At 32.1% G+C, this 19080-nt stretch overlaps 4 protein-coding genes across 16 annotated transcripts in view; 1 reads left to right on the top strand and 3 right to left on the bottom strand.

Moving 5' to 3' along the window:
* Window positions 1-3499, top strand: part of LOC122519656 (Down syndrome cell adhesion molecule-like protein Dscam2) — a 74810-nt gene extending 71311 nt beyond the window's left edge. For 9 of the 10 annotated variants that reach the window (XM_043639258.1, XM_043639264.1, XM_043639261.1 and 6 more), the window contains one exon: window positions 14-3499. In XM_043639258.1, coding sequence (XP_043495193.1) covers window positions 14-263 — 250 coding nt within the window. In that variant the 3' untranslated portion in view covers window positions 264-3499. The remainder of the gene's footprint in view (window positions 1-13) is intronic. The other variant, XM_043639262.1, reaches the window with a different exon arrangement.
* A 118-nt stretch (window positions 3500-3617) lies between these two features.
* On the bottom strand, window positions 3618-5067 carry LOC122519659 (tropomyosin-2-like). The gene is made up of 6 exons (XM_043639272.1): window positions 4671-5067; window positions 4441-4574; window positions 4165-4353; window positions 4011-4086; window positions 3807-3939; window positions 3618-3700 (listed from the first exon to the last, which is right to left on the bottom strand). The coding sequence occupies exons 1-6, from the start codon at window positions 4908-4910 to the stop codon at window positions 3618-3620; spliced, it is 855 nt and encodes a 284-aa protein (XP_043495207.1). The 5' UTR covers window positions 4911-5067.
* A 207-nt stretch (window positions 5068-5274) lies between these two features.
* LOC122519658 (tropomyosin-2-like) lies at window positions 5275-7897 on the bottom strand. Its single transcript, XM_043639270.1, has 7 exons — window positions 7479-7897; window positions 6899-7195; window positions 6663-6796; window positions 6348-6536; window positions 6182-6257; window positions 5986-6118; window positions 5275-5886 (listed from the first exon to the last, which is right to left on the bottom strand). The coding sequence occupies exons 2-7, from the start codon at window positions 7136-7138 to the stop codon at window positions 5804-5806; spliced, it is 855 nt and encodes a 284-aa protein (XP_043495205.1). The 5' UTR covers window positions 7139-7195; window positions 7479-7897; the 3' UTR covers window positions 5275-5803.
* Window positions 7898-9606: 1709 nt separating this feature from the next.
* LOC122519654 (death-associated protein kinase 1-like) lies at window positions 9607-18603 on the bottom strand. Of its 4 annotated transcripts, XR_006304340.1 has the most exons (21): window positions 18396-18603; window positions 17751-17829; window positions 17576-17688; window positions 17354-17514; window positions 17103-17223; window positions 16737-17037; window positions 15610-15658; window positions 15111-15227; window positions 14723-14995; window positions 14468-14650; window positions 14269-14398; window positions 13984-14175; window positions 13655-13896; window positions 12555-12644; window positions 12164-12328; window positions 11577-11795; window positions 11308-11487; window positions 10934-11227; window positions 10530-10852; window positions 10170-10458; window positions 9607-9997 (listed from the first exon to the last, which is right to left on the bottom strand). XR_006304340.1 is itself a non-coding variant. In XM_043639253.1 (20 exons), the coding sequence occupies exons 1-20, from the start codon at window positions 18445-18447 to the stop codon at window positions 10296-10298; spliced, it is 3447 nt and encodes a 1148-aa protein (XP_043495188.1). In that variant the 5' UTR covers window positions 18448-18603; the 3' UTR covers window positions 9607-10295. The 4 variants fall into 4 exon arrangements, 3 of the variants coding, with proteins under 3 accessions (XP_043495188.1, XP_043495189.1, XP_043495190.1); XM_043639253.1 differs by having other exon boundaries at window positions 9607-10458; XM_043639254.1 differs by having other exon boundaries at window positions 9607-10458; window positions 14269-14383.
* Between the last annotated feature and the right edge of the window lie 477 nt (window positions 18604-19080).

The raw sequence follows: 19080 nt of genomic DNA, 5'->3' as shown, positions 1-19080 counted from the left end.
GCTATCTTTTAAGATGGCATGTTCCCAGCAGGAGTTCACTGCGTACGTTGCTTCCTCCAATATCGGTTGCGGAGACTGCTTTTGTAGCAGGAAATCAAGGCAACGTCGTACCGCCACACGGAAATGGTGATCGTCCTGAGCTGAGCGAGGCCGAATGTGACATCGATTCTCTAAAAAAGCTCAAACTAGGCTTGAGGAGTTCCCTTTGGTCAAGACCGAGCACTCAAAATAATCCTTCCTCCGATTACTCTATCGCCGTCTAACTTTCTGAGCGTTACCACGATCGACCGAATAATCCAAATTCTCTTCCAAAAGACCTTTTCATCCCTTTTCGTGGTCCAAGTTATAAATAAATAAAGAATACAATTTATCTTCTTTCCGTGTCTCGTCAAAAAGCTATGATACTTTTTAAATAAACAACATCGAATAAAATACAGAGAGAAAGAAAGAAAGAGAAAGAGAAAGAGAAAGAAAAAGAAAATATAGCAAAACTTAACGTAAATACGACCGATTTAAAAACACTTTAAATGACACGGTGACGAGAAACGCTATACATTAAGCATGTGCATGTTAAAAAAATGAGCGTGCGTTGTGTGTGTGACACGATCTATAGAAATTTCTAATCATATATACGCGTGAGTGCCAAAGAATATAAAAGTAAGGAAAGAAATGAAATAATATACTCGTATAGTACGAATGAAACCGCGCTAAATTTGAAAATTCATATAATGCGATGAAGGGATGCAAGGTGACACCGAAAAAAGATATTGATCTTCTTCGTCCTTCACGTACCTTCGTAATAATATATACTATATATATAGTTCTTATGATCACTTTTTATCCGAGAGAGAATAATCGAAAAACACATATCGATCGGTTATCAAAGGATGATAGCCGTATATCGGCAAAATTTTCAACTCTTTTTACACAGAATGTAACGTATCGCAATCATTGGGATACGTTTAACGAGACTGATTTTTATCTCTAGTTAATACAAATTTTCTGAATAATTTATTCGACACGTTTTCGATAAGCGACATATTTTCGTACGGTGTCACATTTCTTCCTAGCATCGCAACGAAGCACTTAAACGGACAGTGCAAAGAGCCAAATAGAAGAGAATATAACATGTAGGTCGAGGGATTGATAAAGATAAAGAAAAAAAAAAGATAATGAAAATTAGTGGAACGAATGAATAAAAAGATGGAGATGATTTTCGTCCTCTGGACGAGACTCGATGAATCGTTGGACTCTGCTACATTGTAAGAATTTATAAGGTACGAGTACACATCGTTAATTACTTTAAGTCCGTTATTATCACGAAAAACTTCTAAATAGGACGTTTTTCTGTGCGACGAAGATAAGGATCTAGTAAGAATAATAGAGTGTACTTTACCCAACTCTACAAATTATTATTGTTCACTCTTCGAAGCGAGATTTAGAGAAAAAAAGAAAAATAGATAGAAAGGGGGAGAGCAAAATAAATAAATAGATAATGAAAGAAAAAAGTAAACGTTAAAGGGGAGAATCGCAGGAAACTGTAATCTCTCTTCGAATGTCGCGCACGCTCGTAAAAAAGATTCATCTAATTACTAATTAAAAGAACAAAAAAAAAACAAAAATGAAAATATCACTAAACATCGCTGTTGCTATCCTGCATCTGTTCGACTTTTGTTCGGCCAGTAATAAGAAGAAGAAAGAACAAATATAATCATTTAATTTTTGTCGAATCGGTGACCGTAAGTAATCGTCGATAGAGTAAATAGAGGTTGAATCTTTAACAATTTGAAGTTCCAAAACAACTTCCACAACACTGCCAGTCTGCAGACTACTATCGAATGAATCCAATAATAACCTCGACTGATCTTCATTGTCTTTGGTAACAATCATATTATTTCCGAAAGACTGCTTTTAGCGTAAGAAACAAAAACTGCGCTAACACTTGGGAACACTATACCAAGATTAATAATTATTAATAAGATATTCATTGGCCGATTATGGTCGTTACTTTCCTAAACTAACATAAAATGGTGCGCGACAATGCGAAGACGAGGACGAATGGTATACGCGTATGATGAATGTATGAAAGAGCAAGAACGATTCAATTTTGTTAAAGATAACGTTTCGTCTCTTAACGTATTTTTTTTTTCAAAATTGATGATACGATTTCAAAATAAATACATATATAGTATATATATATATATAAAACTTAAAAACAAACAAAATCATCATTCCAAAATATCTTCAACAAAATTTAATCGTCGTTCTTCAAAGAACTCGAAGCAAAGATGCGCGTTACGTATTTACAGAGGATACGTGCGTTGGTGTATATAAAATAATAAAAAAAGAAAAAAGAAAAAAAAAAGAAGCACGTCAATCAAACTCGTAGAGTTCGATTTAAATTCGTTAGAATCATTTACCGGAAAGCGGGTATTATTTACGAAGAAAAAAGGCGCGTTTAAATTGGGCACTCGATCGTCCGCCGAATTTTTGTACATTTTTTCATTGCGGTCGAATTTCGTCGATCCTTTTTTTCTACGTTAACGATTCGGTGGGAAGATTACAGTGCCACGAATTTACAATGCGGGATTATACGATGGCCGTTCATTAAATATGTTAGCGAGATATTTCGAGGAAAAAAATGACGGAATTTTTCTTCGAAAAAAAGAAAAGGTTAAGAAAAAAAGATTTTGACATTATACAGTATATGTGTGAAATAATTGTTCGTCGTATATTTCTATCTGTGTCATTTTTAATCTTCTCAGCTTCGCAACGATACATCAATATCATTCTATACACTGAAATAAAAAATGACACGATTAAATCTCGCTAACTTATTTCATAAACGACCCTCGTACGTATAGCGTACAGTATTTATATACATATGTTTTATCATATTGGGACGATCAATTCTATTGATCTCCTTACGAATAATATCTTTGAAAGTTAAAATTAAAAACTATTCGTTGGCGTTCGATCCAGTTTCCGATCGCGATTCGAAGTTATCGTCTTCTTTTGATCGTCGACTTTCTCGTGCAAAACGAAGAAAAAAACAAAATGAGATGTGAGAGCAAATCAAACAAACGATTATTACTATACTATTATTAATGTCGTTGTAAAAAGTATCTTGCGCGAATGTGGTATGCTTGTGCGAACGATCTAAGAATCTCATTTCCCTCCCCTCCCCTACCCCGTGTCACCCGCCCCCTCTTTTCCCCTTTGAAGTATCATCTCGAATTAAAATAAGAGAAAAAAAAAATGAAGGGAAAGAAAGAAAGATGACAAAGCTCATCGTGATTTTAATTGTCAATAAACCGATATCTCCGCTAACTGCCAAGTTTCTCTTCCGTTGCGAGACGTTGCGATTAAACAACGTAAATAAATAAATGAACTGGAGCATTATTCCACTCTAACCGTATTCAAAGTCGACGGTATAAAGTTTCGAAGCACTGCGTCGATCGTAGAATCGATTAAATAAATTGATATCGTGTAAAACAAATAATCCGTTTTTTTCGTCATATATCATTTTCTTTTATATACAAAAGTATACAATAACACCATCCTAAACGAAAAAGATAACGAGAGAAGTTGAAGAATCCAATCAAAGATCGACTCATTTAAAATCCTGTAAGCTCGGCAAAAGTGGAATCCATATCGTTGCACATATACCTGTACTTCTCCTTTTCTTTAAACAAATAATCTGAAACATATACATGCGTATATATAAACGTTACTATCTTCGAAGTTAAATTTTAAGATAAAAAGAAAAAGAAATGAAGAAAAAAAAGTCAATTTAATTTTCCCACCTTCTCTCGAATCTAATTCCTTAACAAGCACCTTGACGGCTTGCTCGGCTATTATTGCCCGCTTCTCAGCCGATTTTAATTTAACTTTCAATTCCTTCAATTGCGCTTTGAATGCCTCCACTCTTCGATTGGCCTATAAGGATAAAAATAAAGTACCGTAGAATTACGATCGTATTTGTCGATGTTACGTAAATTGTATCTTACCTTTTCTTCTGATACTTCCAAGGACTTCAATATATTACCGACGATAAACAGTTCGTCCTCGCGTTCGGCGATTTTGCTACGGACAAAAACGTAAGTATAGAATAAAAGTTAAATTTATTATAATATAACGTTATTATTACATAAAAGAACGTACCCTTCGCTCGATTTAACTCTGTCTTCTGCGGCTTCGAGTTCATCCTCCACAAAAGCCAATTTTCGTGAAATCTCGTCGGATTTAGTATCGGCATCTTCGGCAATAAGTCTAGCTTCTTTTAACTGTGCTGTTAATTGATCCATCCTTTCCTCATCCAATTTGCTTCTATTCTCCAGAACCTTACAAATTCTACGTAAAAATGTTTTTTTTTTGTAAATAATAATATACAGAATATTAGAAATCACAATAAATTCACACAAAAATCTCGTGACATACCGTTTTGCATCTTCCGCAGTTTCCATAGCTTCCGTTAACTTATTTTGTACAACTAGTTGTCGTTCTTCGGATTTTTCTAAATTTTGCGAACACTGTTGCATCTTTCTATTCAATATCGCCAATTCGGATTGTGTCTGAAAATATTCGAATGATTAAAATATAAGCAAGAACGACAAAAAAAAAAAAAGAAAGAAAGAAAACGAAGGGTATTTTGTAAATTGTTCACTGACCATGATATAAATACTTTCCTTCAGTTCGAGACTCTTAATCGATTTTTTTAATTGTTTTTTGCTCACTTGTAAATCATGTTCCATTTGAATGAATTTCTTTGCAAGTTCTCGTACACCATCCTTTAATTTTTCTTCCCTACGATTAGCTTCCTTTGCCTGTCGATCGCACACGTCAGCTTTATCTATCGCCAAATCTTTTTCGACCTTCAACGTTTGCAAACGTTTCTTGATCGCGTTCATAGTTCGATTGAAGTCTATATCGATATACTATATGTATATCACGATAATAAAGTAACAACGAACCTTCTAATCCAAAGCTCGCGGGTTACTGCACTCGATGACCGATCAAGACAATGCTTTATAGACTCGAAGAAATGCAAAAGAAACAATGTGCCAGGTTCTTTAGTTAGACTCAAACGAATTCTTCGACTAGTTCGCGTGCTGGTCTGATTTATTCCGCCCGTTTACAACAACTGACCGACGATAACTCGTATAAAAAGAAATAGACGAAAAAATAAGTAGCTTTTCCAAGCGTATTTCTTCGACAGTAGTTATACAGTTTTCTCGTGATAGATGATAGGCGTATTCACAAAAGCTTAAGTCTTAGTTTTTATAACTAATAATCGAGAATAATCGTAGTAGATAGCAATTTTGTCGTGATAGGCATTTATTGAAAATACAGAATTGAATACAACAATAAAAAGGGAAAGAAGAGTAGTATCGTACTTTTTTTTTGTCACGTATCGTGATCTCGCCAAATTTATCCACGTAGATGCTTCTGAAAGAAAAGAGGCGACGTATCAGTTCTATCTGAAGAAAGTATCAGTTTCTCAAGCGACCGTGAGCCAGTATTCACTGACCCCGTAGATCTTGGCAAGGTGTTATGCATAGAGCAAAGCAGCTACGATTAAGAACTAACAGCGTGCATACCTTCTACGACAGTTAACTTATCGCGAAGCAAATTATATTAAAGCCATATAAGTATTCCTTAATAGATTAAAATAATGACACGAATCAGCATATAAGCACATCGGACAGAAATGAAAGGACGTCCATGTTAGATGTAGCAAATAAGCGGAAAAAGCGCTTAAGATGTAATAAAATAATGTAAAATCGAATTCTTCTAGACGATCTCAATAACCCGTCATCTCGGCGAACGTGGCATCCATGTCGTCACAAACAGCCTTGTATTTCTCCTTCTCCTCTCTGAGCTCGTCTGTAAATCAAAACGTCAACGTGCAACGTCAAATTTATATTTCAAGTTACTTTAATTTTCGTTCATTCTTAACCAATATAATCAAAATTTTGATAATACCTTCTTTGGTATCTACTTCCTTCAATAATAACTTGACTGTCCTCTCGGCAAGAATAGCACGTTTCTCGGCTTCCTTTAACTTCTTCTTCAGTGACTTCAACTGCACTTTAAAATCCTCCACTCGTTGATTCGCCTACAATTAAACGTCGTTACGCATCATTGTTATCAGCAAAACTGTGAAAGATACGTAACTTACCTTCTCCTCGGATACCTCCAACGACTTAACAATATTCTGCACGATGAATAATTCGTCTTCTCGCTCAATGATCTTACTGTTAAAACGAAAATATTTCGATTTAGATCGAGTTGTTATAGTTCAGAATACTCGACATAACATCATTCGACGAATAATGTATACTAACGCTTCGCTCGTCTTAACTCTTTCTTCCGCGGCTTCGAGTTCCTCTTCAACGAATTGCAATTTCCTCGAAATTTCATCTGATTTCGCATCAGCATCTTCGGCTATCAACCTCGCATCTTTTAATTCCGCCAACAGCTTTTGCGTACGTTCTTCGTCGAGTCGACTCCTATCCTCCAACACTTTGCACATTCTGCAGAAAGAAACTGCAATTAAGCATTCTTCGGTATTCTTCAATGATTATCAATCATCCTTCTCTAAACTGTATAATAGATTTGTCGTGTTATTGGTCAGAATCTAATGGTCACTAAATGCAAACCTTTGTGCATCATCAGCGAGTTCCGTCGCACGTGCAAGTTTCGTCTGAGCGGTAAGACGTAATTCTTCTTTCTTAGTAAGACTTGCTTCAATTTCCTGAACCTTTTTCGTCAACGACGTTCGATCTTGTTCAGCCTGTTAATATAACAAAATCAATTCATTCATTCATTCATTCATTTGTAACCGAGAAAAAATTTATAAAAAGAGGAATAAAAAATAAAAATCATATTTACGCACTCTAGACCAAGATTTTTCGCATTGTTCCAAATCGGCGGTAGATTGTTCAAGCTGAGTCTTCGTTAATTCGTAATCCCTCTCGAGTTGGTCCAATCGTTTCTGCAAATCTCTCAAATCATCATTCAATTTATCAGCTCGCATATTTTCTTGCTTCGCTTTATTTTCATTCAATTCGACTTTTTCATTCGCGGCGTCCATCTCCATCTTCAACGCCGCAATTTTCTTCTTAATCGCCTCCATGATGATTGGCGGCTCTTGGTGTCTTTCTTACCGATAATCTTTCTCAACTTTCTAAACCTAATAAAGACAAGAAAAATATAATAAATATAAAAATAAAACTTTTTAATATATATACGAATGTGTGCGTAGATCATGCGTAGATCACGTAATATGAAATGATCATTAACACTTGTTCTTTCTCTGTAATGTAATCGTTATTTACTGTACGTTAGGAAAAACAATCTTCTACAAAAACATACAAATAAATTTCATGAATAACACGATCATATTTAATAACGATAAGTCGCAATACCGAAGAAAAGTTAATGATTTTTTATTAAGTTAAGAGTATATCACTCACTGTGATATTGTAGCGATGATCCACGATGTGAGAATGCACAACCGGATGCCTTCGAAAGCTAAGCTAAAATAAAACGAAACCGGTGTGGCACGGGCCTCCACGAACTCTTCGATCGAATCCAATTCTATAATTGCTTGGCGACTTTGGCTATGGTCCCGATTTTACCCTGGCTCTTAACTGGTCGATTCTCCTCACTATACTGACTACTAGCCGCGAAACGCGATCTCCGTCTTCCCATGCTATTCTCGGCCTCTAAAAGAATCTCGTTCCTGTTTTCTGATTGACCACGTAACCGAGTGGCCATTGTAAACAGCGAACATTGGGAATGCAATATCCGATGCGTCTTGTTCTTCGTCATTGTACTCAATTTTTCAATTCATCAATTTCATCAATTATCTTCTAATCGAACATTCGAATTTTCCCGCTCATACAGTTACCGATCGACCAATCGAATCGCAAGGCACACGTGAAATTAAACCTAACTCAAACGCGCCAGAGACAAACTTTTGAAAACTAGGAAGCAATTGGAAACGAAGATTTTAAAAGGAACGAGCTTGGGTTAAACAAAATGGACTGCAGAATTTTAAGTGCAAATAACTTCACTACTGTATGTATACATATATCAGTTACAATACGTGTCATAACAGATCAATTTTATTCTCGATCTAATATCCAGAACATAGTTTTAGAGAAGAATTAAGTTTTACAAGACGTATATATTTACGTTCTTAGATTATGCATAAGATCGTCGGTTTTGTTATTATATAATACAATACATAGAATTTAACATAAATTGTGTGTATGTGTGTGTATATGTATATGTAGAGAGTACGGTTAAAATTAAAAGAGAAAAAAAAATCTAGTACAGATACTGTATATATTTCCGATACTCCCGTTACACCTTTTTTTAGAAACCCTTTAGAACTTACAAATAACTGTTTCCTTATGTTTTAAATTTCTTAAAGATTTTTCAAACAGCACGCACTTATCGTGCACAGTCTCATTGTTCCAAGTATATCTGTAGACATTTTTTTAATTTTTTTTCTTTTATTTAGTACTATATCACAAAAAGCAATCCTTTTAGAACACAAACTTTTGATAGCATATCGCAGATTTCCGAGATTCTTGAAATTTTGCATACATAGATACATTAATTGTTCTTCTCAGAACAAAAATTAAAAAATATATTTAAATACTAATAGCAAGCAAAGAGAACACATTTTTACAAAGTCTTAAATAGAATAAAATAGTTATGAAATTGTATGTTTTTGAAATATATAATGTGTAGAAATATAAAATAATATACAAAAACTTTCAAATTCTTATTTTATTCGTAATATTGTATTTCATATATAATTTTTGTTTGGCATTTTAATATATATATTATTATTATTATAAATATAATATAAACTTAAAATGTATGCATTTACTTGTCCTTAAAAAGTAACATTCAATCTTCGCGACTTGTAAATACATTAGTACGTTTAAACAATACGTTACGTTATTTGATTAGAACAAAATTTTTTAACGATAAAATTCATTAGAAATTTTCAACCTTAAAAGGAGATATTGAATTTTTTAAAAATTTTTCCTTCCGGAAGTTGTAATAATAGATATATATATATATGTATATATACTCTGGCAAAAAACGTGTATTAAATATTTTATAAAAGCTCATGCTCCAGCATGAAATCAATTCACAAAAATTATAATAACATAATAAGCATGTAATCCATAGGTAGATAATGGAAAAACTTCTTTTTTTTGTTTTTAATTTACCGCGCGTAACTACTTTCTAAATTACTAACCAAGTTATATATTACTAGTGAAGTTTTTAGTATAAAGTCCCTCGCAGCTATACGTAGCAAGATAATAAGAAATGTACATCTTATACAAACAAACTTATCACACAGCATACTTAATTTTTAAAATTGTGCAAATTTTTTTCGTTTTCATTCACATACAAATATTATATACAGATCTCGCTAAATGAAAACAGTGCATATTGACAACTGATATTTGATAAGGTACTGTTATATGGATACCAAAAAAGCTTTCGAAAGAATATCGATATCAAATTGAATATTATTTTATTTCTATATATATATGTGTGTATTATAATGGTGTGTTTTTGATGTTAACGCATATCATTTAGAAATATTCATGGATATAATTATCCCGGGTATTATAATGGTACTTCTGTTTTTGGCTAGATATGTAGCATATTGATTTGTTTTCCTGCCTTCAAAAAGACTGATTCTTTTTTTATAGCATTGTAAAGAATGATAACATGATGCAGAAAAATTTGTATACTAATGCGTTAGAATGCAATTTAGAGAAATAAGATTTCTTTAAATAATCTACAGCAATACTGTATAATACATATAATACCTATTATATATTTATGTCAATGCAATGAACATGACACGAATGTTGTATAAAGACAAACGTTTTATCTGTACCTTTAAAAAGTATAGTTTACTGATTGAAGATGTAATCGCGTACATCCTTAAATCCAGCTGTAAAAAATCTTCAACGTTTTTAATTTCGTCGCATAAACTATCTCGTCTAAGTTAATCAATTTGCAAAATGCCACTCATACGTTATTTTTTTAAACTGACATTGTATAAAATTACATAATAAATGCAGTTTATGTCATTAAGATATGATATAAATACTTAGTATACTTACATAATTAATACAACATTTATAACGGGCGGAAATAGTGATGCTTTGGCAATTTCAAGTGCTGCAGTATGTAAAAATTTGGTTTTTAATCTAGAAAGTATTGATGCATCGGCGATAAGCGCAGCATCGTCATCTAGAAAGATTAGACCCTGTTTCAGAGTCAATAGCCATTGATAAAATATACACTGGCGTGTGAGAAAGCAAGAGATGCACAGCATCTCCACGATCGAGTGCACGTAACTGTTGTATAAGAGAACTAACAGTACAATCCATGCCTGCACAATTAAGTAACCTATGGAAATAATCTTATTACAATATTAACTAATGTCAAATAATTTATGCTATTTTCACATTTTTACTAACCTAAGCGTCGGACTGTCCACTGTACTGTCCAATTGTGCAACTCGATCTCCTAAACCCAATCTAACGGCAAGAAGACACCAATCTCTCCCATGATGATCAGGTGGATCCAGCATCTCAGCTAATCTTCTTTTTACAGCAGGTTTTATACTCTTAAGAGGTTGTCTTGTACCCGGAAGACAATTCTCCATCATGGGCAACCCACAACCAACAATGTCCCAAATACTTTCTTCTTGATTGTTAATTGGATTTTTAAGTATAGCTTCTTCCAAGTTTTTATCTATTAAAGCAGACACTATTGTTGCAGGTTCCCAAGAATGTATTACCTACGATATCATAAAAAAAAATATATTAATTACTCTTAAATTAATATAACACGCGAAATATATATAATTAAAGCTACTAACGTCGCTATATTCTTGAAGCTGACTTGGACTAAGCCAGTGCTTCTCAAGTAGCATTCCAGGTGCTACCAAGTCAACAGTAGCATTAACAGCATCCAAAATAACACTAAAAAGTCCAAAACATTGAGCACTAGACCCACAAGGTCCTCGTACTCGAATTTCTATACAGCTTTGTTCCTCCTCTTCAAATGTTACGATACTTTCGCAAGGACCCACACACAGTTTTGAGCCTCTCCACCATTGATATAAATCCGAATTTGATGGATCCCAAGTTTGAGTAATTTTTCGCAATTGAGCCTATTTATTAGAAACTCGTTAGAATTTAAAAAAATGTCTCTATCTGATATGCATATAAGACATTGAAAAATAATTCATACTTGTAAGTGCGGAAATATCGGAGATAAATGGTATAAAGGAGCCTCTGCTGGACAAAGACGAAGACCGGCATGTGGCAACGAATTCGTAGATGATTTCCATGGCTCCCATAAACCAGGAAGACGTTCCACCAGATTCAAGCAAGGTAATTCATATTCCACTTCATCATCATCTACTTCACACTATAAAAACATTTTAACAAAATATTATTTTTTACATTTCCTAAGTAGTTATTAAAATAGATAAAAATATATAAAAATCGAAAATATACCGGAACACACAAATTAACCGCCTGTAAAGCTTGTAGAGCTTGACTCGCAGGACAAGGACATCGTGCCTGAAAATCTTCTAAAGTATAAACTCCTGTAGTACGTCCCCCAAAGCGACCTCGTAGATCAAGACATAATTGCCAATTGATAACATCTTGCCAAAACCATTCTGGACTAAGAACTATTAAGTCGCCAGGAAGAAGTAAACATTCTCCTAAATTCTGTAATATATATAATTCTACAATAAATACAATTTATTTATCGAGAAGAGTTTAAAAGTATAACTTCAGGCACTATGCATCATTATAGTAGCTCCCAGTCGGGTGCTCTTTTAGGACGAAAAGTCATTATAATATAATGTAGTAGTAAAGTATAAAAGTAAAGTATAAAAATATTATACCTTGTTTAGCTGTTATTTTATACTAACGTAGATGAAACTAAATAAATTGTTAAAAACATTGATATACCAATCATGGTACTAAAAATATCATTAATACTCACTCATCGACAAAGCTATACATAGAGTAATACAACTCAATAGCTAGCTTAGCCGTAGCATTAGAGTGACTATATACCTGTGTATATATACCTGTAATTGTAATCCAAGTTGTTTGGAATGCTCTAAGCAAACCAATGGATTGATTTTTCTGATTTCATTCAAAAATTCATCCTGTGTAAGCATTACTGGAGGTACTTCCAAAGATTGTACATATGTCCTCCATGATTCAGCAAGACCAGTCCATACCAAAGCACTCTATAGTAAAAATTCTATATCAATTATATAGACATATATACAAAAATTTATAACACATATTGATGCATAAAATATATACAAGAGAAATATTTATGCTTTATTACATTTTATAATAGTGCACGTAGTATGTATTTTTGGGGCAAAGCATTAAAGCATCTACTTTGAAATAAGTAGAATTCTTTTTAGAGACATCACTTTTATCAAAGGAATTGAGAAATGGATCGACCTGTTTATCAAGATTCGCCAGGGGCACGTACATGGCCGCTTCACGCGGCGTGTCACGTCGGAGAAAACTTTCTGCAACTTCCGGTCCATCCTACATCATGCATGGCATGCATTAAGGCTGATATTAATAAACTTTAATAGCCAAATAATCAGCAACCAAAACATATGTTATTAGTCATTCGATCATGTAATAGATACAATGGAATAAATGATCAAATATAGAGATGTTAATATTTAAACAATAACTTTTCAAAACAGATCTTATTTATATATATATATATATAAATTTTTTGAATAGAGTAAATTGTTGTAATAAGTCTTATAGAAACTTTATATCTTTTATCCAAAAGTAAACAAAAAACCTTACGATAAGAATCTGTTTTTACAAGTTCATGTATTTCATTAATGTATTACTTGTGCTTATGTTAGTCAGATATTGCAAATAATCAATGTGATAGAAGATTGTGAAACACATAAATATTTACTTTCAATGACTTGATTTACTGACAATTGTATAAAATTAACCATGCATTGGATCGATGACCAAGAATTGGTGAAGGAAGCATAATGTAGCAAAAATATTGATATATTTTTGAATTCCTTGCTTAGTTCACCAATATTTTAACACTGCCAGACATAGTGTACATATGCAAAGTGAAAAATAGTTTTTGACCAGGACCGTTTTGTAAAGTTATATAATATAATATTATAAAAAATAATGTAATTATTATAAATTGACTAAAGAGAGATATGTTATATGTCTATAAACGACATAAATCTTCTCTTTTAATCAATTATTCGTTAAACGAACCTGTTCGTACTAGATATCAAGCATGCTATGATATCGTGCACTTAGTATACTCTGAAATGCATAGAGAGTATACTGAAGTATAGAAGACATATTTAAAAATAGAGCAAGAACTAGAAGAGACTGAAAATGCTTACAGAGTGCTCACAACTTGATGAAAATTGAGAAACTTGTATTTATATATGTATATATATGTTTTTTTTATTGTGAAATTAGAAGTGAGAAACATTTTCTCTTCTAGTGCGCGTGATAAAGTGTTATCACGTTCAACGTGAGAAATATTGTTGCTTCACCTCAAGAAACTCCATCCTTGCATTATTTAAATAAGATCTGAGCAGCTTCAAACCAGGGCTAGAAGGATTGGTTGCATCCACCGCTACCATTTGAGGCTCATCCCCCAAAATTAATGTAAAATCTTTCAAAAAAGGTAAAAGTGGTGCGAGAAGACTACCACCACTGGAATTTGGTGCTAAAGGCTCTGGCGCATAAGTACCCACTAAAATTACTTTTATATCACTGCATTTGCCAGCAAACCCTTTAACAAACAAAAATATTATATAGAAAAATAAAAAAAATACACACACATGCAATAAAATACAATTAAAAATAAACTTTTACATACCAATATTGTTTGGCGCAATTCGATCTACAATAAAACGTAGCCAAAATTTAATTTGCTGAAGTTGAACAGTAAGTGGTTCTCGAAGACTAACTGTAATAAGGTGAACTGCTGGTTGCTGAAATATAAGTACATAATGGTAAGATGCTAAGTATTCTTCTCGGCCACATAATTCCCAAAATACGCATTCTCCTCCTATCAAAAAAAAATGATAACAATGTATATAATACTGTTTTATACTAAAACTATAATCTATCACATGTATTGAAAAAATTTATTTTTCCTTACCTACATTTCCACGACTCCATTCTACACCTTGTGTACCTTCATATTCACTATCACTGTATTCAAAACTAAGAGAACCATGTTTACTAGTCACATCTAATTCGATACTTGGCTCTCGCTGAATAAAGTTATTCTTTTTAAAACATTATTTTAACTAATAGAAAATATATAATATTAATAAGATTAATATTGTATGATATACCTTCGTTGAATAATTTTGGCTTCTAGATCTCCGAAAAAAACCGAAACTAAAAATTCCAGATTTCAAGGAACTAATTAAAGAAGATTTTCCTGATGCACAATGTCCCAAAAGTCTTATATGTAAACGATCAATTGGCCTATGCGTTGGTTGCAATTGTTTAATATAATTTTCACGTTGACTTGGCTAAAATAATATCACATGATATTAATATTTAAAGTATTTTTATATAAACTACATTTACAAAAGAAAACTCACTATTCGAAGCTTGTCTAATAGATTTGCAATATCTGGATAACCATATTTAATTGCTGTAACATCAGCGCGTATTCCACGATTCGTCTTATCAACGTCACAACCAGCAAGGCACAAATGTCTAACAACATTGATATTACCATGCCTAGCAGCCACATGTAATGGCGTTAGGCCTTTTTTATTTGGCGTATCCAAATCTATTCCACTTTCTATTAATAATGTAACCATTCCTTCATCTCCAGCCTCACAAGCTAAATGTAAAAGTGTATCTTCTTTCTTTAAAAAATAATATATTTATATATTAATATAAGATATTTATTATATTAATATAAGATATTTATTATATATTTAATTCCAACACATTAATAAATATTAAATAAAAGCTTCATACAGAATCTTTCATGTTCAATGGGGCTCCTTGCAACAATAATTGAGAGACAGCTTCAACGCAACCACGCTTGACAGCACTGATCATAGCTCCACCAAGTCCGTTAGATGCTTCAGATTCCTGAAGGAAAAAGGAATATAATAATTACAATAATTTTATGTCTCATATAAACTATGTATTTACTACTATGGAACCAATTGCATATAGTGGATAGGATACATCATTTAAATTTATGTGTGTCTGTATTATATTTTAAAAGAAGTATTAACAAGATCTAAACAAAACACAAAGTGCAAAAATGATTTCTCTCTACAAAATGTAATTTTTGTACAATACATAATTTCTTATCATTTTAACTAAAAAAGCATTCAGTGCGTTATGAACGATCGTTCATGTTGAAAATTATATTATATTCATGCGTAATAAATACAAAAAATAAATAAATACCATAACAATGTATTATAAGATTACTTTATAACAATAATAATATTTATGGACACACCGTAAGGATCCAAGGATGTTTAAGGCACGATTCTGCACTTCCTCTTTCTCTGAAATAATATTTAATTTAAATCTATGAAATATTGCTTAATAAAAAAATTAATTTATACAGGACGTCTCACATAACTCTAGTCACAATTTTTCAAGTACTTGCGATAACTGAACAAAAAAATACTTTAAACAAAAGTTGATCTGTTTTTGATTGACTATGCATTGCAATAAAAAAAAGTTCGAAAAAAATTTTTTTTAATGTTTTTTAAGGCTACCTTTATTTTTTTAAATGGCACTTAGTATTTTTGACTTTACAGTATTATAGTCCATATTAATACGAATTCAACGATATAGTAAACTATGACCTTTGGATGACCTTGAAAGCAAAGAAATGAAAATTTCAACAAAAAATTATTTTTCTTATCATCGGCGAACAAAGGGCACAAGCGCTTTTGAAAACAAAAAACTTACTTATGTGTGTAATTTATTGTTACTTAAACAAAACACAAACAATACCACAGTGCTGTTTCCAGCCTATTTACAATCGAAAGTTTATGCTTTTACATTAGAAAATAAGGAACATTTAAAGCAGCGAATCCGTACACCATGCAAAGAACTTCTCTACGACAGTATCGTAAGAGCGACTAATGGAAATTTACTATGTAGAGTGGAATTGTGCCTACAAGAACATGGATTTCAATTCGAACATTTAACGTGATTTTTAAACGAAATCGTTTGCGTTCATATAATCAAGGTTCCTGAATCGAATGTAATTTCGATTTTTTACATAATAAATACAAGTTTTGTTCCTTAAAGTAGATTGTCATTTTTTGTTGAAATTTTCATTTTTTTGCTTCCAAGGTCATCCAAAAATCATAGTATACTATATCGTTGAATTCGTATTTATATGGACTATAATACTGTAAAGTCAAAAATATTAAGTACCATTTAAAAAAATAAAGGTAGCCTTAAAATACATTAAAAAAAAAAATTTTCTTCGAACTTTTTTTTATTGCAATGTATAGTCAATCAAAAACAGATTAACTTTTGCTTAAAGTATGTTTTTGTCAGGTTATCGCAAGTACTTGAAAAATCGTAACTAGAGTTATATGGGACACCCTGTATATTGTTACTTACTTTGGATCCTTGATCAACAAGGATCTTATAAAATCTTTAGCAATTTCTGATACATTACTAAAGTATTCATTATCAAATTGATATTGACAGGCTGCTACATTTGCATACGTCTCTTGTTTATCCTCTCCTAAAAATGGTGATGCACCACTCAAAAGAATATATGTAAGAACGCCAACCGCCCAAAGATCAGTACCAAGACTTAATGGTTCATAATTAACAATTTCTGGTGCTACAAATTCAGGAGTACCAAACAACGCTCTGTGTTCTGAACCAGGAACCAAACGATGCGAAAGACCTAAGTCTGAAAAGGAAATTAATTTTACACTTAACTGTTACACTTTTATATTTCAAACATGAATGGATTACCTATTAATTTAATGCTTGGCATAGGAGGAGGAGATGAAAGAAGAATATTTTCAGGTTTGATATCTAAGTGAGCCACCTGATGAGAATGTAAATGACTAAGTGCCATTAAAACTTGACGTACCTTTGGAAGTAAAGAAAAAATGTATACCGTATAAGTTACATTTTTTGTAACCAATAAAAAAAAATCATTTATAAAGAAATGATGAGTAGCAATATAAGCGATTACATATTATATGTTGTTAAATACAAACCACATGAGCAGCATCTACTTCACCCGATGGTGTCCAATGAAATAATTCTCCTCCAGAAATCAACTCTAAAAGTAATACAACTGTTGTGCCTGTATCTATCACTTTATGCAATGAAACAATATTAGGATGTCTTAATCGTGCCAAAAGACCAGCTTCTCGAGCTAAAAAGAGTTTGTATATATTTGATTTGTTAGAAAATGATGCGTTAACATTAATACTTACCAATATCTGCAGCAGCTACTCCTCTGGCAACTCTCCTTTTTCTCATAATTTTGGCGGCATATAATGCTCCAGTTTTTATCTCTACACATTTTCGTACTATGGCAAATTGACCCCTATAATAAACAAGCAGATATCAATATCTGAAAAATAACAAATTAAATAATTAAATACTCACTTTCCAATTTCTTCTAATAACTCATAATTTTTTTCTATTGGTTCATGATGAACTTCCATCAAGGAATCCCATTCAGAGCCTAAGGAACACATTTTTCTGTAATATCACAACTATCTATTTGCAATAAATTTAAATTATTAACGTTTATATTTAATTTTAAACCCTCACACACGCGTACAGACGCATATGCACACACATATATCAGTAACTAAAAAAGATTTATGTTTAAAATTATCATTAAAGTATGGCAGTATAATGAGAACTGAAAAGTGATCAAATTGTAATAAAAGTTAGTAAACTTCTTAGTGAAATAGTTATATAACACAATCATATTTAATATTAATTGAAATATTTGAAAAAATCTCTAATAATATTACATAAATAAATGATTAACCTTTTGTAAGAAATAAACAAAAATATATTAAGAAACATATATATAAATATCAATAACATGTCAATTAATATTTTTTTTTCATGTTAACGTATAAACAGGTATATAGAAATGATAAAGATAATCATTTAAATGATAATGTAACGTGAATCTTTAGTGAAAAATTAATGATAATACGTTAAACATCTGTCAAGCTTTAATAAAAACGGAAATACAAAAACGCTACAAACAATTGTTTCTAATTAATAATTTACCACCGTTAGAAGTAACCAGTTGATGAGAATTATTCGGCATCCCAGGCATCATCTCACGTCTGTGATCATTGTTCGATGTATTTGAACAACAACGAGTTTTCCGAATATCCGTTACGAAAATCGTATGGCATTCTACGGCCTTCGCTGGCCTTCATCCATGCCGGCCACCCTACACACACAATCGATATACCTGTATCGTACGAAACGCCACCTTGTTTTTCTTGAATTCCCATAGGTGTACCAAATATATATTAAATTCTCTAAACATATTAGAACATCAATTGAAATATTTAATAAATACTTACTTTAGAACAAATACATTAGAAAAAACTCTTCACAACTTGTTACAACTTCATAATATCACAGAATGCAAAAAAATGTATCGAAAAGTGCATATATATACATATATATATATATATATTACAATAAAAGTTCTATATGTAGAGTAGAATTTGCACACAAATATGTATAAGCGTTATAAGCAATAACTATACTATCACTACCAGAGCAGCATTAATAATAATATGTTTAAAATTATTGTTAAATGTCTTAGATGCGATTAGTGTTATTTATTTTTTCAATTTAAATTATATGTGATATATACAAACAGAATATATAATATATAATTTACAGAAAATTCAAATGTCCTTAATGGCGCAGCATGTAGTTTCAGATATTGGGGAAC

The sequence above is a fragment of the Polistes fuscatus genome, unplaced genomic scaffold (assembly GCF_010416935.1).
Source record: "Polistes fuscatus isolate 324 unplaced genomic scaffold, CU_Pfus_HIC Scaffold3, whole genome shotgun sequence".
NCBI classification, from domain to species: Eukaryota; Metazoa; Arthropoda; class Insecta; order Hymenoptera; family Vespidae; genus Polistes; species Polistes fuscatus.
This window is presented reverse-complemented; position numbering and strand designations above follow the sequence as displayed.

What these genes read in the sequence shown, in the direction of transcription:
- LOC122519654 (XM_043639253.1), bottom strand. Translation starts at nt 18,447, where the DNA reads ATGATGCCTGGGATGCCGAATAATTCTCATCAACTGGTTACTTCTAAC. An exon ending in AATTGCGCCAAACAATATTG is followed by an intron (nt 13,897 to 13,983) that starts GTATGTAAAAGT and finishes TGTTTGTTAAAG; the next exon opens with GGTTTGCTGGCAAATGCAGT. An exon ending in AGCTTCAAGAATATAGCGAC is followed by an intron (nt 10,853 to 10,933) that starts GTTAGTAGCTTT and finishes ATGATATCGTAG; the next exon opens with GTAATACATTCTTGGGAACC.
- LOC122519658 (XM_043639270.1), bottom strand. Translation starts at nt 7,138, where the DNA reads ATGGAGGCGATTAAGAAGAAAATTGCGGCGTTGAAGATGGAGATGGAC. An exon ending in GCGAAAAATCTTGGTCTAGA is followed by an intron (nt 6,797 to 6,898) that starts GTGCGTAAATAT and finishes TTATATTAACAG; the next exon opens with GCTGAACAAGATCGAACGTC. An exon ending in TGGAGGTATCCGAGGAGAAG is followed by an intron (nt 6,119 to 6,181) that starts GTAAGTTACGTA and finishes GTTTAATTGTAG; the next exon opens with GCGAATCAACGAGTGGAGGA.
- LOC122519659 (XM_043639272.1), bottom strand. Translation starts at nt 4,910, where the DNA reads ATGAACGCGATCAAGAAACGTTTGCAAACGTTGAAGGTCGAAAAAGAT. An exon ending in AGGAAAGTATTTATATCATG is followed by an intron (nt 4,575 to 4,670) that starts GTCAGTGAACAA and finishes GAATATTTTCAG; the next exon opens with ACACAATCCGAATTGGCGAT. An exon ending in TGGAAGTATCAGAAGAAAAG is followed by an intron (nt 3,940 to 4,010) that starts GTAAGATACAAT and finishes TTATCCTTATAG; the next exon opens with GCCAATCGAAGAGTGGAGGC.